Source organism: Meleagris gallopavo, chromosome 1 (genome assembly GCF_905368555.1).
Source record: "Meleagris gallopavo chromosome 1, MGAL_WU_HG_1.1, whole genome shotgun sequence".
Taxonomy (NCBI): domain Eukaryota; kingdom Metazoa; phylum Chordata; class Aves; order Galliformes; family Phasianidae; genus Meleagris; species Meleagris gallopavo.
In genome coordinates this window covers 137,002,819-137,023,310 of record NC_139404.1, presented here as the reverse complement: position 1 = coordinate 137,023,310, position 20,492 = coordinate 137,002,819, and the positions used below count along the sequence as shown (strand labels likewise).

At 42.8% G+C, this 20,492-nt stretch overlaps 1 protein-coding gene and 1 long non-coding RNA gene across 4 annotated transcripts in view; one reads left to right on the top strand and one right to left on the bottom strand.

Moving 5' to 3' along the window:
* The window catches only part of ARHGEF7 (Rho guanine nucleotide exchange factor 7), a 108,608-nt gene extending 106,024 nt beyond the window's left edge, over window positions 1–2,584 (bottom strand). Inside the window, exon 1 of one of the 3 annotated variants that reach the window (XM_085215526.1) lies at window positions 2,395–2,584. In XM_085215526.1, the coding sequence (XP_085071652.1) occupies window positions 2,395–2,559 (165 nt within the window). In that variant the 5' untranslated portion in view covers window positions 2,560–2,584. The remainder of the gene's footprint in view (window positions 1–2,394) is intronic. The other 2 variants (XM_085215525.1, XM_085215524.1) reach the window with 2 other exon arrangements.
* A 454-nt stretch (window positions 2,585–3,038) lies between these two features.
* On the top strand, window positions 3,039–9,058 carry LOC104917403 (uncharacterized). Its single transcript, XR_004162493.2, has 3 exons — window positions 3,039–5,197; window positions 6,549–7,548; window positions 8,963–9,058. It is a non-coding gene; the product is annotated as an uncharacterized LOC104917403 (long non-coding RNA).
* Window positions 9,059–20,492: the final 11,434 nt, after the last annotated feature.

Below are 20,492 nucleotides of genomic sequence, written 5' to 3'. Positions count from 1 at the left end.
ACAAAGACAGCACACAAACACAATGCAATCTACAGGAAGAACACCGACCAGCCCTCAAACCCACCAATTCATTTTATCGACTGAAAAACAATCTGCTAGCTGACCTTCAGGTGCTTTGCTCTTTCTATGGGCAGACAACCCTTATTTACTAAAATTGTTCTAATTACTTGCAGGGTACCCAGAGGCTTTCAAAGCACAAAATGCCAAAAATACATTATTAAATTCCTATGAGTGTTGAGTCCTCTTACAAAACAGTTTTTGAAAGAAAGAAATGCTTTTAGAGCATTTGCTAGAAAACATCTTCAAGAAACTGATAAGCAATCCTTCTTTGTTGGTTTTAGTTGCTACTTTGTATTAACAGAAAGATAAGCTGAGGGAGTCTTCCAATTTCTTGCTTATGTCAGATATTCATAGAAAGTTGTGATGTTAAATGATACTGAGAGCTGAACCATCTGTGGCCCAAACCAGATACTGGTGAGAGCTCAGACAAGTCTGGTTTGAGCTGAAGTCTTTCAGGACAAATAGGGAATAAAGGGACTCATATTTAAAATGTGCTCAGTATAAAAAAAAATCTCTATAAATGAACAGTAGTAGTAAAAAAAAAAAAAAAGACATGGAGGAAAAAAAAATACCAGGATGCAAAGACATAGGGATATAAATGTTATATGTTTTATTGGCAAGCCACAGGAATTAAAAGAAAAAAAAGAGAACAGTATTATGCAAATAGTTCAGACATACTCCTTTCGTGCTCCCAGCTACCACTGTGGGGTACGCACTGAAACTACAGAGAAAGCATATGCACAAAGTTGGACTGAAACATGAGTTTGTGAGTCTTTCAAAGGCACCTATGGGCTAGAAAGCACAGTGTGAAAGACCAAAAACTACGTATAGTTCTGCTCACAAAACAAAGAAATCAGTGGGTACACAGAGCTCTAGCAGAGAGCTGGACACAGGCTGGCTGGGGTAGGTGGCAGGTCGAGAGGCCTTCTCTCCTCTGCCATCATCACTCTCTGCACATCCCTGCACCATTAGGCTCACCTCTGTATGGCAGAATGGACAGCAGCACCCCACTGACAGCTCCTGCGAGAAGCTGTGCCCCTGCACAGCCTCCTCCTGTGCCCCTGCACAGCCTCCTCTAAGTCTGGGGTTGGGAAGGGACCCCAGTATCAGAAGCGTTGTCTCCTTTGACATGACAACAAGAGCATGCCTCTCTTTCACATCAAAGCCACTCCTAGCTGCACCGTACACAGAAGCACGTGAAGTTGGAAAACACTTTCCTAGCACTTATTTCCATTGCATTCATATCTATTTCAGTGTGCCTGCAGCAGAACCTGTTCCCTACTCCATCTCAAGACCCCATCCTCCCAGGCTAACCAGGAGAGCAGGGATAGCCCTGTGCTGCCCCAGTGCTCAGCATCCAGTTCCGTGGGGCTCTGGAGACCAGAGGCAGGGAGGCACAGCAAGACAGATTGGGAAACCACTACGGCTGTCGTGCAGACAGAAGGATGTACCAACAAACTATTCCTGAGGGGGTCTGCACCCCAATGTGTGACTGCTGCCAAGGAGTGGACACGCATTATTTCCAGCTGCATCACAAACACAGAATAACAGAACCGTAGGGGTTGAAAGGGACCTCTGGAGATCCATCTAGCCCAACCCCCTGCTAAAGCAGGTTCCCCAGGGGAGGTCACACAGGACAGCACCAAGGTGGGTTCTGAGTCACTCCAGAGAAGGAGACTCCACATTTTCCATGGGCAGCTTGCTCCAGGCCACGGCAGACCCAGCCAGCTGTCTCTGCGCTGGACCCTGTGTTACTCATGCTCCTGTGTCATTTCCATAACACCTGTGGGCTCCAGTGTCATTTCCACATCCCCCATTTGTTTGCAGTCCATGAGGACAGCACCGAGCCACCAAACGTAGCAGGGTGAACATCAGCACAAAGCAGTGACAATCTGTGGGGAATTGAAGAGCCCGCTCCGAACCCAGCACCCTACAAAGGTTTCCAACTCTGAGGCTCAAGAAAGCCACACGCCAGGTGACCACAGCCACCTGCCAGGTGACCTTCAGTAGTCACCAACAAGATGGGGAAAGTTGGCTCCATGAGGTGTGCCAGCACACGGAGGCCCCCAAAAAGCCAAAATAAAGAAAGCAAGCAAGCAGGACAACAGCCCGCATTACACAGCGGCACAAGGAAATTAAATTGTGAAACGCGAATGTTAGGGGCGGCCACGGGGCTAAGGGAGCGCTTTTTGTTCCCTCCCGCCGGCTCCATCCTCCCCGGGAGGAACTCAGCACCGAACCTTCGGGGTCTCCGAGGCGGAGGCCGCCGTGCCGCCGTGCCCCCGCGCCGTGCCGCCGCCCCCGGCCTGACAAAGCCCGCTCCCCCCGACTCACTTTCTCGATGGATCCCGGCAGCAGGCGCTCGAGCAGGCGGCACAGCACCACGCCGTCCTTCAGGGAGGACTGCAGGAAGCCCTCGGGGTCGGCGATGCTCTTCTTGGGCGACTCCAGCACGCCCAGGGCGATCAGCCACGTAACGGTCTGCTCGGCCGAAGTCATGGCCGCGCGGAGCTGGGTTGGAGGGAAGGGGGGTTGGGGGGGGGGCGGCTTTATGGGATCGCTGTCTCCCCTCCCCGGGCGGGGGTTTCAGGCCGAGGCCCCCGCCTCCCCCATGTGAATGCGGATGACGACGCCCCGCCACACACACACACACATACACACACACACATGCAGCCGCAGAGCCGCCTCCTCCCCGCCCCGTGACGGCACGGGGCTTGCGCGCCCGCGGACCCCCCCCCCTCCCCGCGCCCGCGGAACCGGACCGGGCGGCGGCTGCCCCCCGGCGGCCCGAGCGGCGCGGAGCTTCCGCGGATGCGGAGCGCTGGGGGAGCCGCCCGCCTCCGCAAGCTGCTTGCGGCGGGGCCTGTGCGACACGGGGGCAGCGGGCTGCAGCGGGAGGGTGCTCGGGATCGATCCGTTACTGCGAGCGAGGTGAGGCGCTGGCACGGTTTGCCTAGAGAGGCTGTGCGCGCCCCATCCCTGGGATCCAAGGCCAGGTTGGACGGGGCTCTTATGGCTGTTACTACCTCGTCTGTCAGCCTCTGGAGCAGTGAGGAGGTGCTCTAGATAGATGTACAGTTCTCCCTGTGCCAAACCAAGGTCAGGATCTCAGTGGGGAGGAAACTGGTTGAACATCGGTCTGACCAGAAACCAAAGCTCCCAAGCAGCAGGTAACTATCACAGAGAGATTCACCCTATGGAAGTTTACATCCTCCTGAGAAAAAGTCTCATCCCTACAGAGCAGTACTTCACAATAAACACACAGATCACAGAATCTCAGGATGGCTTGGGTTGGAAGAGTCCTTAAAGATCACCTCATTCCAACCCCATGCCATGGGCAGGACTGTCCCTCACCAGTTCAGGCTGCCCAGGGCCCCATCCAACCCAGCCTTGAGCATCTCCACGGATGGGGCACCACAGCTTCTCTGGGCAACTGTGCCAGCACTTCACTGCCCTCAAAGTAAAGAATCCTCCCTCCCCCAAGCTCCTCCCCCCCACGTCCTGTCAATGTCAGAATGTGTAAAAAGGTCCCCCTCCTCTTTGTAAGGTCACTTCAAGTACTGGAAGGTCACAATGAGGTCTCCCAGTAGCCTCCTCCAGACTGAATAAGCTCTTCCATCTTCATGACCCTCCTCTGGACCCACTTCATCTATTTAAACAAGCAACCAACAAAACAAAACAAAACAAAACAAAACAAAACAAGATGTATCTCTAAAACATGCTTGCAGAAGGCAGAGATCCCTCCCCTCGCAGAGGAATACCACTGAAGGCAAAACCCCATGGCTGGTGCCACAAGTCACACCCAGCCAGCCAGACATACTCTGGGGATAGCGGGCACTCTCCTCCAAAATACTCAAACCTTCCCCAGCTACAATTTCATAGAATCATAGAATCACTGAAGTCAGAAAAGACCACTAGTCCAAACCCCAGTCCACCCCCACCATGCCCATGTCCCTCAGTGCCACATCACACGGTTCTTGAACACCTCCAGAGACAGTGACTCCACCCCTTCCCTGGGCAGTCTGTGCCAGTGCCTCACAACTCCTGAGGAGCTCCTTCTTTCCTAACACCCAACCTGAGCCTCCCCTGGCACTACTTAAAGCCCTCAAGCCTACAGCCCAGTCGCTGTGCTACCTCACGGCAGGTGCTATTAGAGCCATGCCGAAGCAGAAATGCTGTCACCGGGTCAGATCGCTTTTGAAAGTTCTGTTAACATCTGCTTCATTTTTCAGGTCAGTGAAGACAACTCTTAGCATTATATCCTTGGAGAGTTTGTAACTTCTACCCTGGCTGTGTTCTTTGGATGGAAGTGCCCTCAGAGCCCTCTGGCTATTTTGCCACAGCCCCAAATGTAGCCCTGCTTCTGTACTCCTGAGACCATCAGTGCAACAGCTGCACCACATTTGTCTTCTAAGTGCAGCTTGAGATAATGGCATTGATCTGTTGTGTTCTTTATTCTCTCAGAAACCAATAATGAGCATTCTGCTTGAGGCAGAGATGAATATAGAAGCACGGTCCTCGCCTGGTCTACATCACGTGTGATAGATGAAGGTTAGAGCTGGGGAAGGGAGAAATGGAGAAGGACAACAGAGTCACGCGGGGCTCCCTCTGCAGAAAGAAATCTATTTTGATTGGCATTTTTGAAGTATTTTATTCACACTTAATGAAGACCAGGAAAGAAATGAAGAATGAGAACAAGACGGCTAGGAATCAAAGCAGCTACAAATGATTGAAAAGGTCCTGAATTTCAATTAAACAGGATTCAAGATTCTCAGATTATTTTTCATGTGTATTTACTACCATTTACCCTGTGTTCTGTTAGCACGGGATGCAGTAAGCACCTTCATAATGCTGCAGACTGGGTGGCAGTGAATCGGTAGTTCCCCTGGGTAAGGTCCTGGGGGCAGGAAAGTTGGCAGCCTCCAGGTCCCAGCACGGTCTGCGTCCTATGAGCTGCAGGGGAAGATCTTGGCTGGGAGCAGCTGTCACTGCTCTATCGAGCTGATGAATCTGTGACATCGGTAAGGAACGAGCCCTAAAACTTTGGCTGCAAACATTGATCACAGAGCACTGATGTGACCATCCACAAAAAGAGGATTCTAAGATACGCCTGATGGGGAACTGGGGCAGAGGAAGGGTAAGTGTTTTGCAGAGTCATTGGTAAAATCTCATTTAGACTGCAGCATGGAGACTTGGACAGCTGTGTTCAGGAAAACTGAAATCACACTGGAACAGACTCCTTAGAAGCGTGGCAGTGATCTGAGAGCTTGGCTCATTCCATCTGGCAAAAGAAAGCCTGGAGAAGGGGATAGGACCACTGTGAGTAAATATTGCAGGTAGACAGGAGCCATGTGAGCTTAAGGACAGTGCTATCACAAAAATAAATGGATATAAGCAGATTCTGATTACATTAATGCTAGAATTCAGGGGAAAAAAAAAAATCCTTCTGTCTGTAAAATCCTTCAATGCTGTTAAGAAACAGTGGGGAAGGTAGCCCAGCTGTTTTTAGAAGGGCATACGATGAGTGGTTAAAGCAGATCTGTGACTTGGCTGCAGCAGGGATTGGGCTCACCCAGCCCTGTCTCTACCAGAATCAGACTGGGCCAAGTATTCGTCATGGTGGGTAGTGTTCTGTGCAAGTCAAACATGCAGAACCACACTCTAAGCCCTTCCTCCTCTCAGAGGGAATGCTAACGACATTCGTTCAGCACTGCATGGAGAATTCACTTAGTGAACTGGGTTAATGGAAGAAAATCTCTGAGCTATAGGACCTCTGGGCCAGAAGCTATGCACAGTGGCCCTTGCGTGTCTTTTGCAGGGTCCTTTTCTACAAATGCTTTTCAGTCTTATCTAAGATTGCCACAGACCTCTGCCAGCTTGTGCTTGTTCATGGTGTGGTAACCCTTCCACACTTTGAGTGCAGTGCAAACAGCAGGTAGAAAGAAGACGAAACCTGGTCATTTGGTGGGGTTGAATAGCTGTAGACTTTTGGAAGGGATCCTGATTTACAACTGTGTGATTCCTCAGCATACTGGGAATGTTTGATACAGTCATAAACCTGGATCAGTCCAGGTTTGCATGGTAAATCACCATCTCTATCTGGCAGTGCAAGTGTTACCCTCTGCTGATCCCTCACTGTTTTTGGGTGCAGGGGTTGTGCTGCTGGCCCCACGCAGCACAGCTCAGCACGAGCAGCTGTCGGCTTCACCAGGCATGTAAAACCTCCCTGGGCTATTTTTGCATCATACCACGTGAGTTTATAGGGTTTTTATTTTTAGTCCTACAGTATGATTTGTTGATGATGTGTATTTTGCATGCAGTTGGTATTGAAGCGCCAAGGTGATAGAGGCCATTTAATGATCTGCCAATATATGTTGCAGTCAATAAATGTTACAATCAATAAATGTCACCGTTTGCCTTACAGTCAGCATCTGCACCCTTTCAGCCCTCCTGATCACATATTTATATTATATCCATTTGGGCTGTAGGTTTCTGTATCACCGCTTTTCACCCCAGTTTTGCTCCTGCCACTCTCAGCCATCAGCATCAAGTTCCCCAAGTGCTCCTTTTGAAAGAAACCTCATGGAAAATGAACAATTCCTGCAAAATTCTTGCTGAAGATCTACCCACTTGGCTCAGTGAAGTTTCACCTACCCAGACTAAAAGGTTTGCTCTGATGCTGTTATCTGGCACCAGGAGAAGGGTGGAGGTCCACTTTTTTTGCAGATTAAAACTGCAGTTACCTGCTGGAGATGGGCTATGGAGATGGTTATTTGGCTCAGCACTTTGCCTTTCTCTCTGTGAGCTCCGATAAATTGTGCATTTTTCCTTAGCTTTTGTAGTCCTGTGTGCTGCCATTGCCATTCTCGGCGCTTTTCCTTTTAGCCAAGTAACTCTGCAAAGTATGCTCTGATGAACTGGCAGTCAGACAACAAGCAGATTAGCAAACAGGATCTTCTAGAGGCCTTGAATCCTGATGATGTATAAACATATAAAAGCCAAGGTATATACTCAGAGTCACACCACATCTGCTTGGAGAGGAGAAACAAGAGAGTCGCTGGCATGTTGGATTTCATAGAATTCTAGTGGTTGCATACTGCTGTCATTTAGCATCTTTTGGGTTAGACCTCTCTAAATTTCTCCTGCAGTTTTTTGGAGTCCAATGTGAAAATGACCCTCGTCAGCAGAGGCCAGACCTCTGTTAATGAGTGGCCTTGTGATAAATCCCTCGCTTCCAACAAAGCAATGGGATATTCTTGCTTTTAAGCATGGTAACTAGGTCAGAAAACATTATAAGGACTGTGGGCTGAGGATTGCCTGATTTCTCTGCTGATATTTCCTAAGCTCCCAATGGAGAGTTTCTGCATTTATGTCAAATATATTTTGAAAGACGGCACTACAATCATTGCTTCAGCATCATTCAGCAAGTTTCCAGCGGGCATATTCCATCTCCTTATCAGATACAGCTACAAAAGGGAAACAGCGTAGGTAAGATAAAATCTCTTTTTAAATTAAGCAAAATAAGCTTCTCGTTGTTTGGCTTGGATTTTGTAGGGCACTTCCAAAATACTGAAGATCTCTATTTATTTCCAACATATTACCTGCCATGACTGAACGTGAAGGTATTTATAAGCTTACATTGCATTAATCAGTGATTACTGCAATGGATTGGCTCTATATTTGCTTTCTGATCTGAAGAGTGTTCAGTCCCTTCTCTGCCTACAAAGCTGATCAGTGAAACAGGCCATGATAAAAGCTGTGTGAGAAAGCTTCCTTCTGTACTAATTGGATGAAACTTGGAAACCAGAGGCTTTACTGGGAGCGCTGCCTATTTTCCTCATAATTATTTGCATATTCAGTTTAACAGCAAAACAAGTCTATAATTGTTCAGTTCAGAAAGGAAAAGCTTCTCACCGCATACGGCGGTCAGAAGAAACATGTGCAGCTACTACATCAACACTAAATAGCGCTAAATCAGCACTACCTGCACTAATTTGGGATGGGGAAGTGTATCAAACAATAACTTCAGAAGCAAAGGATATTAAGGGAAGGAAGCCAGCAAGAGCCAGCTTTAATGCATGCTTGTTAGCACAAGGAAGAACTTCTCTGCTGCTCGGCACGTAAATTACATTCACCATCTAATCACACCGCAACGATCTGAGGTGGTTTAACATTCAGGTATGTTTTGTAAACAATTTACAGTTGATGCGTAACTCACAACAGCATTGCCACTGCCTTTAAATTTGATCATAAGGCTGAGGTGAGACCTAAATGTGAGCCTCCCGCTTTGATGTCTGACATAAATAATGTACGCAGAGATCCTCAAACGCTATTTGGCTCCACTGCTGTGGATTGAATGTCACAGCTTCATGCTGCTGTGAAGAAGTAACACCACCAAAATAACTTGGTCTAGCTATTTAACCTTGCAAATATATACTAGGAAATGAGACAAAGTCTGCAAAAATAAAAGGGGGGGGAGGAAGGGGCAGGGAGGGGAAAGCATTAAAAAAAAGGTTGAAATTGAATGTAGCCCTTGCAATTCAAACTCATATTTTTTTCTCATCCTTTTGTTCCATCCAAACCCATACAACTGTCTGAACCAGTAATGGTTACCATAACACCATTACACTTCAGCACATACATTTATATCTCCTGGTCATGTACTTCTCCAAAATAGGATTATTGAACCAGTTGGTATGGAGTCAAACACTGGAGTACATTCTCAAGCAAATTCTCACAAATGAGTTCTAAGTGTTACATGAGTAAGGACTGACAAAACATTCAAAAGCCACTCCGAATCTGACTGTTCTCCTACTTTCCAGTGCAAAGGAAAGGAAAAGTAATGTTTTAAACATAAAGTATGAAATTTCATATTATCTTTTTTTTTTTTTCTTCCCAAAAGACATCACTGCAGATCAATTTCATCTGTCGTAACTTCTGCCTGCAAATTCTCCTGACAAGAATAATCCCTTCCATCAAATTGAATAATAAGCTAAAGGTAGCATCATGTTTTCTTTGGTGCAACTTCCTAGGCTATATATATCATATAAATCTGCATAGCAAGAGGGCACACTCAGGGGACAGACAGACTTCCATCAAAAATGCTCCACCTGAGATTTCAAACTCAGAGAACTCTAGCAATAAAAAACAGATGAGACTGAGCCAGGAGAAGGCAGATCTTTCATGGATGGTGTCCCCTGCACCAATTCCAACTTGCTGTTCCTTACACTAAAGCTGCTCAGAAGTTTAGCTTAGAGTTTGGCTTGTTTTCCAAACCAGCTAGGAAAAAAATGCCATCAGCCACTCTGATGCCTCTATAACTGCACTCCATTTGCTCAAACCAGCTTAAAAATAAGTCTCTTGAACATCTTCCATCTTGAAATATTTCAAGAGTGAAAGGCAAGTATCGCTACTTCCTGTCATTAATAACTTTCTGAAATAACAAATGGAAACCTAGAGACACCATCCACTGCTGCTATTTCCTTAAAAGTGGAATTGGACCATTTACCAGCTCCAGCAAGGGAGCATCCTTTGGAATCTGTATCCTTCCAGAAATGATGTTTCTCTTTTGCTGCAGAAGATGGATCATACACCACCACGCACCATTGTATATTTAGAGAATGGATCCAACTGGTTATGGAGAAACTGTAAAACAACTGGAGGGGCACTGACACAAGAAGATCACATGCTTTCCAGGCTCCTTCCTTCTCTATGTAGAATACAAACTTCCTTTTTTTCCCCCCCAAATTATAAGTTCTCCAGGGGGAATTTTATAGGGATTTTTCTTCTTCGCTCTCTCTTCTTGATTTTAATGCATGAAGAAATAATTCATGTCCAGGGAAAATTGCTCTGAATCTCACAGGATTTTGAATATTGATTTAAACAAAGTTTGTTTTTTATACAGAAGCTGTAACAAGCTATATATTCAACAAATGCAACACTGTGTTTGGAACAGAGCTAAACAGTTTGCACAAATAAAAAATAAATGGAAATAATAAAGCAATGAGTTCTGCAGTTACTTGAGATCTTTATGTTCTTTCAGCTAGTAGCACAGTTATCAAAGGCTTAACTGGTGAGAATTATGGATCAAGTATTCAATACCATATAAGCATTACACAGAAACGTCTCGTGCATTTGGCTTCATAGTAGCTACAGTCCAACCCTACAATTTTTATTCAGACCCTACTAGCTAACACAGGATCTGTGCCTAAACAACTATAAGAGCAGATGTTCTATAGCCTTAATTAAACATAATTAAATATCGTGTGACAAAGTCTTATTTGCATGGAAGAGGCCCTAACTCCTCAAAAAGACACAGCAGGACTGCTTGAGGAAGAGCTTCTGATCCATACAATAAGAAGATAAAAGTTCATGCTCTGGGCATTTTTGCTTAAGACTCTGTTTGAACGCTTTAATTTGCAAAATATGAGACAGATTATTTGCTTTATTTTAAAATATGTTTTAGGGCTGTATTTATTAAATTGTATGGTTCTATGTAAAGTGTACATATTTGTATTTTACAGCAAAATAAAATAAGAGAGAAAGAAGTGATGGCATCTCATGCCTGCAGGACTACAAAGCTGGATATAATGCAGCTTCCTTTTCCAAACAGTGGAAAAAATAACTCTGAAGAACTTAAGCAAACAAACTTAGAAAGTATTCAATTCTTCTAGTCAAGTAAGACTCTCTTTTTGGGTTTGTAAACATTAGGATCTGTCTCTCATAAGCTAATTCAGCTTCAACAAAGGTATTTAATTGTTTACTGCAAATTACAGCTTTAAATAGGCATTTAAAACAAAAAAGAATCATGTTTCAAGTTAAAGAACCTAAAAAAAAAAAAGATGGCTGTCAAGAACTCTTGTCTTTTCGACCATGAACTCTGACACTGCCCTTTAGTCATAAGCCTAAGAATAAAAAAAATTTTAAAAAAAGAAGAACTATGTGCTACAACTGCATTTCCTGTAACATATGTTCATGATTGAGGTATTTAACCAGCACAGGATGTGCTCAGACAGAGCGGAAACTGTCCCTTTGCAGCAGCCAGCTGAGCTCCCAAAATAAAGCGTCGAGGAGTTTGCCAACCACAGTACGATGAAGGCTCCGCTTCCCACTCTAGCAGGGGGGTTTTAACATGGTGATGAGATGAATGAATGTTTGCTTAATAATACTGGTACATCTTACGGAAGAAAATGATAGAGATATTCCTTCAAAGGATCCAGATGATGCAAGCCTGCAAACAGATCAATTTTCAGCATGGCTTTCTGTTCCTATTTGTTTGAGGATGCGGGAAGCATGAGCACTAGTAACAGAAAGGAGTAAAAGAGGACTATGGAGAGAGGTGCTTGCAGTGATGCTGAACCCTAAGTAAAACCGCATGCATGGTGGCTACTGAGAAAATATTACTTCTTCTGAAGAAAACTTACAGAAACAGCCTGAAGCAAAAGGAGAAAAATAAAGCTGTTAAGTCAGCAGAGAAACTTCAGCTCTGCCATATTAATGTCCTGCTGCCTCATGTGTTCAGTGCTGGAGTGCAGCCAGCAAGGCAGAGGAAGGGATGGCTCCCAATTGTGGTGCCACATCTGAAGCACTGCATCCTGTTCTGGCCTCCCAGAACAAGAAGAGACTTTTCAGCAATCTGGAAACCTTCCAGCATGGGGCCACAAGGATGGATGAGGGGCTAGAGCCCATGAAATAAAAGGAGAGGCTGAGAAAGCTGGCCAAGTCAGCCCGGAAGGGAGCAGGGTGTGGAGGCATCAGCTTGTGGCCTCCACTAATCTGATGGGGGGCTGCAAAGGAGATGGGCCAGACACCCCTTGGAGGTACCCAGACTGAAGTTGAGGGGAAAAGGACATGTGTTACTGCAAGGAGCAGCATGAAAAGTAAAATGATGCAGAAGAGCAGCTAAGCGCTGGGGTGGGTCACCCAGAAGAAAGAGCTGAATATCTACCATCCTGGAATTATTCAGAACTGAACTGGAGAAAGCCCTGAGCAAGCTGACCTAGCTGCAGGTAGCTTGGCTTTGAGCAGGGACCCGGACTGGAGGGGTTTTGTGACCTCCACAAAAATCATCTGACCTGTCATCCTGAAACCAGAGGCAAAGAGGAGTGATCCACACCTGACTTTTAGGCAGAGGGTGTTTTTACATTGCAGAGCTGAAAAGTGAAACGAGTATTTGTATGAATACTGAAAGCAGTATTCAAATAAAATATTAGAATTTCAATGACTTAGCAAAAATATTGATGTAATGACTTTGGAAATCTTTATTTAGAACAATCCTACTAAAATATAACAAGTTTTGATGACTCACTATCAAGAAGTAATTCCCTGTAAAGGTTCTAACTGCAGGCATTTGATGCAAAAATAAAATTAAGAATAGCAAGAGGCACATATGCTAATGATGCTACTGATAACAGCAAGGGGAGTGTGAGAATGCATGGAAGAAGCAAGAGCAAAATACAGAAAATGTATAACCTATGCAAAAAGATGGAGGAAATCTTCAAACACATTAAAAGGCTATTGCAAAACAGATGGAAATAATGTGTTTTCCATTTCTGTGGTGCGTGAAATGAGAAGGAACAGGTTTAAATTGCAGCAAGGCAAATTCAGATTCAACACTGGGAAATGTCTTTACAGCTTTTTTGGCATGGTGCTGTAATCTTAACATTGTTTGCAACCTTTAAGAAAACACGAGACAAATATCTGTCAGAAGTGATCTATCTCTACATGTTCCTGCCTGGGAACGGGAAGATGCACTACGTGAACTTTGATACCCTTTCAAATGTGATGATTTCATACAGAAATTTCTATATATATCAAGCAAAAGGACAAAGAAACGCTTCTGGGTCTAAATTAGGGTCTAAAATACCATCTGAACTGAAATTACAGCTGTAAATGAAAGATCAGCAATCACGAATTTTTAGAGAAAAATGGCTAGCCTTTCTTTGTGGCAGTATTTGCTGAAGAGAATCCACAGTAATCACCTTGACATTAGGAAAATTGTATAGAAATAAGCTGAAGGCATTTTTTTACACAGCACTGAGCAAGCAGATGAGACAGCAGCCAGTTATCAAACGGATCCTCCGTATGGAGAACGTCTAACTATCCAATCACTTGTGCTTCTATTCTTGAAACGCGGACGAAAAACAGACTTTCTCTTTGGTCACTCAAGACCAGAAAGACTGAAATGATGACATGGATTGCTTTATGGCTTTCCAGGAGTAGAGGCTGTATTTAGGAAAGGGGTTCTGACTTACTCTTCAAGAATTTACAGGTAAAGAAAGCAGAATGGGACAACCCAAATTTCTCAGCTCATCTTTCAGGATATGGAAAATAGCAGCCCCAAATAAATTGCTGGGTCTGAGCAAGTGGCTCCTTGGCTTCTTTAGCAGCGTGACTTTAAGCAACACACATCTTTGCCTCTTTCCTTTCCTCTCAGCTATTTAAAAAAAGGTGACTTCATTCATGCATCTAATAAAATCACAAAGGCTCAAAAGCTTAGTATGCTGAGCTCAGTGACGTTCTTAGCTCTGTCTCTTAATAATTACTTTCACAGTGCTTCCCCCCACCAGTAAGATGAGCTCGATGAATTGGAGCTAACTTCATTACACGGCAGAGCCAAGAGCATCTTCTGCTTCCTGTCACATCCCCAGTGGTAAAAGCCTCCCTCCAACTTGCGCTGCAGAGTTCAGACCACAGCATACATACAGATTTTACTCAGGCAGTGTGATTTAATCAGTCCACACAGGCTGACACTACACGTGCTTGTGTGTAATAGCAGCTAAAAACAGCCCAAATTTTCTTAATGTCAGTACAAATATTCTGTAAAAAAAGCAAAGCCCACTGACTTGTAGCAAACTCACTGAAAGAAGCAAAAATGAATGGTGTCATCCCTAAGATGGTCCTGTCTTATGTATAGCTGTTGATTTCCCTTATTTAATTGACAGTTAAAGGGCTACATATTAACTCTCTTAGATGTTATTACATCTTCCTTCCCTCTTTGGATTCAGTAGCATGACATTTGCCTTTATTTCTTTCTGTTTTTCTTCATGTACTGGCTTTCGTCACCATGGCCTTCCCTCACCTCAGTAACTGTGAGAGATCTTATTCTTCTTGTGACCCAGGTGTGTTCTCATTGTATTTCATGTAGGGAGAATAAGTGTTTTCGGTTTTGCTCCTCATCAGTATTTTTTTTTTTTATCACTGAGAGGTTTTTTGACCCTTTATCCCTGACTTCCAGCTGTGTGTTTTCTGTCAGGGCTTGGTAACTACAATCACAGCATTTAACTGCTCTGTTACAGTGACTCAAACAATTTCCAAAATCTGAAGTCCTTCCACCACCTGAAGAAGCAAAATAAATAAATAAATAAAAATCGGAATGTAAATGTGTAAGGTGGTACTTTATTCTGCCCTATGGTGCTCCAGAAAGCAGTGTAATGGATGCAGGAATTAGGACCAGAGGTTGAATTTTCTGTATCCTGAAGCAATGACCAGCCAAAGAAGTGAGAACAGACAGCAACTGCAGTTTAAAAAAAGAAAGGTCTTGTGACTACTGGATATGAACTCCACACCCAGACACAGATGCCTTGGTTTGATTCATCTCTGAGTCTCTGGAGTGCCAGCATAAAATAATATATGATCAACAGAATCCAAACAGGCAATATGTATGCTCAACAAATACCTGCAAAAAATAACAAAAATGTGACAGTGTTGATAGCTGCCTATTTGACAGCTTGGAATAAAGCATGAATGGTTTTACAAACTGCTGCTCAGATACAGTAATAACGCTCAGCTGTCCAGGTCACTCAGTCAGACATTTAGCCCTATCTGCATGATGCTTCAAGAGGGTAACATGAACTCACTGCTAAGCCTTATCCTAAAGTGTCAGAAGTCACTAGTCAAGAATGCACTAATGCTTTGCTACACTTGAAAAGCTTCACATTTTACTGGCAATTTTATATAGATAAACATTATTTGCAAAGTGAAGATGGACAGACACGTGGTCACATAATCTGAAGCAACGTATAAATGAAGCTATACAACAAGCTTGTGCTTCCATTTCTCCATGCAAGCTCCAAGACCAAATGGCAAGATGTAAAACAGCACAGAACATATAACCTCAATTTAAAGTAGTGACCCTTTTTAAGTGGCATATTAAATTTTATACAATCTTATGACATCTATAGACCTGTTCAGAATTTTCTGAATTTACATATACACGTGTTCTAGTTTTCCAAACAAATGTATGAAATGTAGCATTTGTTCTTTCCAGGACAAAATGCTTTCGTAAAACCTCCCAAAGATAAATTTTACAAACTTCCAAAATGGTCTGGAAATAATACCAGCACCTCTCTGTACTGGCAGAGTTTAATCCATCTCTGACCTAGATTATAAGACTTAGCAATCAGGATGATATAACACTCGACTCCTCGTCAGCAGATAAAGAGTAATAAAAAACAGTTCCTCCAAGGAACAGGAGATAAGTAAATCCATATTATTCACCAGTCGTGCTTCAAATCTTCTTCAGAAATGAATCAAACTTGAAAAATAAATAAATCATGAGATTGGCTTTAAGATCGTGAGATTTGAAATATGAATAAATTTGGAGTTATTTATCTGCCATTGAGTTTTTAAGCCTCTAGAGTGTGCTCCAGTCATATTTTCAAACATTTTCTTACAAACTGAAATGTGTGGATACTTTATTTCTAATGAAAGCTGAGATTGGTTTGTAAAGCTAATAATTCAGAAGTCGAGTTTGCTGAGGAAACATGAAGTTCTAAAAAATATATATAAATATCCTAAAGTGACATGATTAACAAAACAGTACTGTACCAAATTAGGGGAAAACTGAGAGAAAATAACCAAAGTAACAGCAGACGGTCTGCAAATGCATATCTGAAAAGATTAAGAAAAAATGTCTGTGATGCCAAGGAACATGAACTCCAAACCTTTAGGAGATAACTTCGCCATCCACTTGGTGTAGCCATTCAGTCATCCTCCCAATAAGCATTGATAATAACCAACCGTAGAAAAAGGGACTTTTTGTTACATATTTTTTTATGTTTCACACACCATGTCTTTACAAATTCAAAATCAGTTCCTCAGATACAGAGAGGACTGCACTGCAAAAAGTCTCAGATTTGTTTTCCATTAATTCATTCCCAGCTCCATTTATTTGCCATCCAGGATTCTCATGTTCACTGTAACATTCCCAGACAATTCCCTCCAATATCTAGGGTTGGAAGCTTTATTTTTATTTAAAAGAAAAGAAAAGAAAATAGGTTATTAAAAAAGAGCTGAAGTTTTAGGGAAAACATGGAATGTCACAGTAGAACCAGGAAGGTCAGCAAGCCTGTATCTGCTTAATCTGAGGAACAACTCAAAACAACTTACATGAGGTGGTGGTGTCCACCCACTCTCTCAATTCACCCTGCATCCCAACAGTTCTCTCTACAAATGAGAAAGCAAAGCTCCAAATTATGCATCGTATGTGGCATACAAATTAACCACACCAGTGATCTCCTAATTCACCCAGCAGTTCTGCAGTAAGTGTGTAGAATTAACCATGGTAAAATGCATAAGCAAGTTCAATTAATAATCATTCACTGACAAGACACATTTACTAACCGAATGACTACTGGATAATTTAATAAGCTAGAAGCTTCTAAGTGGGGAAAACAGGCAGGATCCTGTGCAAAATGCATATTCAGACTCAGAGATGATCATTTTATTTTCTGTGCAGAAGGCAGGTAAATCTGAAGCCACACATTTTAAAAACTGTCATCCTCCAGACTGCTCAAGAGCTGAAGGTTTAGCCCTTCAGCCTCCTCAAGCTCCCTATGCCACAAAGTAGCTCAGCCTCAACACGAAAGATAAAATCCTTTATCCTTCCCCTGCCCCTTCAACCACAGCCCAGTGGCTAAGACACTCCTATGGTGGTTGATGTATGTCTGTGTTCTCAGCATGCAACTGGATCAGCAACTTGTGATGCATGCTCCTTTACTACCCAAAACCATTGCAGAGAGATTCACAATCAGATTTTTTTTTTTTCTGTAAACATATGAAATAATGTATTAATTGGGATCGTATTTAACTTGTGCCTATAAACAAGGATGAAACTACTTCCCTTCTTGAAAAATATGAAAAGTCCATGCCAGACCTGCTGGGAGAACATGTAGCTTCCACAATCTCTTGAGTAAGTACTTGGTTAGGCATTTTCACAGTGTTCACACACACACTTCTCTACTGTGTCCCCATTCCTTAACCCTTCTGCATGTGCATTAAATGTTAGAAAGACAAGGAGCCTGAAAACACCAAGCATCATAATTCAACACGGTTGTGAAGTTCATTATTTGTATAAGAAACTTCAAAAAAGCAAACTTCACATTGCTTATGAGTCTTCATGTCAGCTGGTATTTTATCATAGTAATGTTTAGGGCTGCAGAAATTTGGGCCAAAAAGAATGGAAAACAGGCTGGTAAATACCAGGAAGCTGGAACTGGGTTCACAGGGCACTGTATACTGGTACAGCATTTGAAAAGCTGAAAAAAAACATGCTTGTATGAACTAATGTGGATGCTGAATGCATGCTGCTGTCTCACTTACTGCCAGACTTCATAATCTCCATCAGCTATAGAAGCATATGCGTGAAGTCAAATAGCACATCCATACAAAATGAAATTATAAAAAACACAAATGATTTTGGATACTCTAAAAAATGCCAGAATTCATAATACTCAGAAATCACAGTGTAGTTGGGGAATCTACATGAAGCTGAATGAAGTTGGATCCAAAAAGTGAATGACAGTGTGATACATGACTTTTCAGCCCGTGATCATCAAAACAGGCTTGGTGGTGAATGAAAAAATCACTACCCAATACCTGTTTATTACTACTTGTAAATGAAACATCCTAATCATCTCTAGCCAGGTCACCACAGGGAAAGGTATACTCTTCCAAATTAGAGCTGCATGTGAGTAGTGTTTCTGCCAGAGCATGAACTACCTAGAAGTTGACTTCTCCTTTTCCTCAAGAAAGACAGTCTTCCAAAGCTGTCCCAATCCTCAAGTGATGCAGAGTGAAGATGGACTGTTGCCCCATTTTTGTACCAGTATGTGATCCACCTGTGCCATCCTTCTCAGGACACAGCAACAAACAAGGCAATTCTTTCAGTTTCTCATCTCACATGAAAATACTGTCTCACTCTCAGTTCATGAATCCTTACTTCTTTTCTCCTTCAAAGCTGAAGTCAGCTCCTCCGTTACAAATATGCAAAAACAAATTCTGCAGCTGAGGACGCATATAAATCTCCATCAGTTTCTTAATATCAGTCAGTAAATTTATTATTTGTCACGACATGCTATGGCTTTATCTAGCACACCATGAAACTGATTTAAACCTGCTTGATTTTTAGATTCAGATGTCGAAGGTACGAGCAAAGTGAGTAAAGTATAGGCTGCATTTTAGTAAGCATTTTCAGCTGTAAAAAAATTAAGGCAAAAATCTTGACCTAGTTATGTATCCTTGTTGCAAGATACATTTCCTTGCTCAGCTGCAGTAGCATACAACATAGGCTTTCTCCTATAAACTTGCTAAAAACTAATCAGGTTCTTCTGCATGATTATAAGCGTAATAAAAAGCCACACACCAAAACTGTTCTATTAATCCATGTTGTAACTTCTTTATTTTCTGAGGCAGATTTATGACAATAAAAACCGTTCTGATTTTTAAAGTTGCTGGTAAATATGACAGAGTGAAAGTCATAAGAGAACAAGTTCAATTTTCTATGAAAACAAATGTGAAATTCTGTTGTAAGGCTACATGTGTTTATCTGAGCAACTGCACTGCAGATTTCTTTGATTCCTTGAACTAACTTTGTGAAACTCAGCTACGCTGCTTACTTCTTGATCTTCCATCAGCAGCTCTAAACACCAAAGCAGCCATATGTTAATGTAGAATGTTCCTTTTTTAAAAAAACATGTCCTTTCATTTAGATTGACTGTGGGCACAGAAGCTCAGCCTCAAAAGCTGGTTCAACATTTGTGTCTAGACACGACCCTCTTAAGCATATTTCATGCCCATAGATGGGTATTTGGCTCCCTGCACTTCTGACCATCTGTTGGGAGGGCATGATGCCCACTTACAAGTTAGCCAGAACTTCTGTCGGTTGCCAGGGGAAGGGGATATGTAGTCCTGCAAGTGACATCTGTTCTACCAGTAGCCCTTTTATCTCTGAACAATGTACCCTTTTAATCACAGACACACTTGTGAAGAACAGTGTTAAAAAGACAAGCTGTTGAAAAACACTGGAAAATATAATATTGGAAGGAAGGGGAAACATAATAATGGTCACCACAGGGGTACATTTCAAACCTAAGGGGAATTCTTCTAGTATTAAAATACTGGGAATATTGGAAGAAAATTGAAGGTGCTCTGGATATAAAGGCAATCTCATGGCAGATGAAGTCACCAAGGGATACAGTGAACCACAAAGGACTCACTATAACTGAGCCCAAGACAACAGCTGTGCTCCTAAAGAGACTACAGGAGGAAAAGGCACATCTGAATGATTAATAAGGCAACACACAATGCCATTTCGCGCAGATGAGAGACAGAAAGAAGAGCAAGCCATCCCACAATCTTTAAAAATCTTATTGATCCAATGAGACACTTGGCAATTTGCGTGTGAGAGACTCCAAATTGTGAAAGTTGCCCCTCTGCTGTCTATAGTGTTGAGCCAAATTGCCACATCTCTAAGTTGAGTCTGTTGTGTAGAGCAAAAACTATTTAATCCACTAACATTCATGAGATTCCTACAGGAGTGCATGAAGAATCTGACAGTTACATCCCAAAGAGACTCAAGAAGTGTTACCAGAAGATAGGAAAGAGAAACATTGACCAAGAAAGAAAAGAGGTACAGCGTTCTTAATACTTTCAGAAATAAGTAGATGAATGTGAGTCATTAAGTTTTACTTATGGCATGGCCAATGAAGGAAGAGAATATAACCTAAAAATGATGTAAAGCGAGCCTCAAGGCTCCACTGACCATTGTCACTGAATCTTTTGTACATTGAACATGTTCCTCACCTATCTAAATTCACCTTATAGGCATTCAAACTTAATCTCGATCTGGATCTGACTCCTACTCCAAGAGTTCTGATTCACAATCAGAGATGAGTTATCTTGGTTGTGCTCCATCTGAATCTGAAGCTGGGTTAAGTCTAGGGCAATGTTCCTGAGTTTTGCAGCACAGTACACAGCATAACTTCCCCCATCCAACATCTCAGATCTTTGGGGTTATTGACAGAAGTTCTGTTCCCTTTTCCTCAGAGATATATTTTATATATATTTTATATATATTCCTCAGACTATATTTTGGATGGAGAACAGCTGGTGAAGAACTATTGTTGGCAGCCCAGTGTTTTATAGTAAGTCAA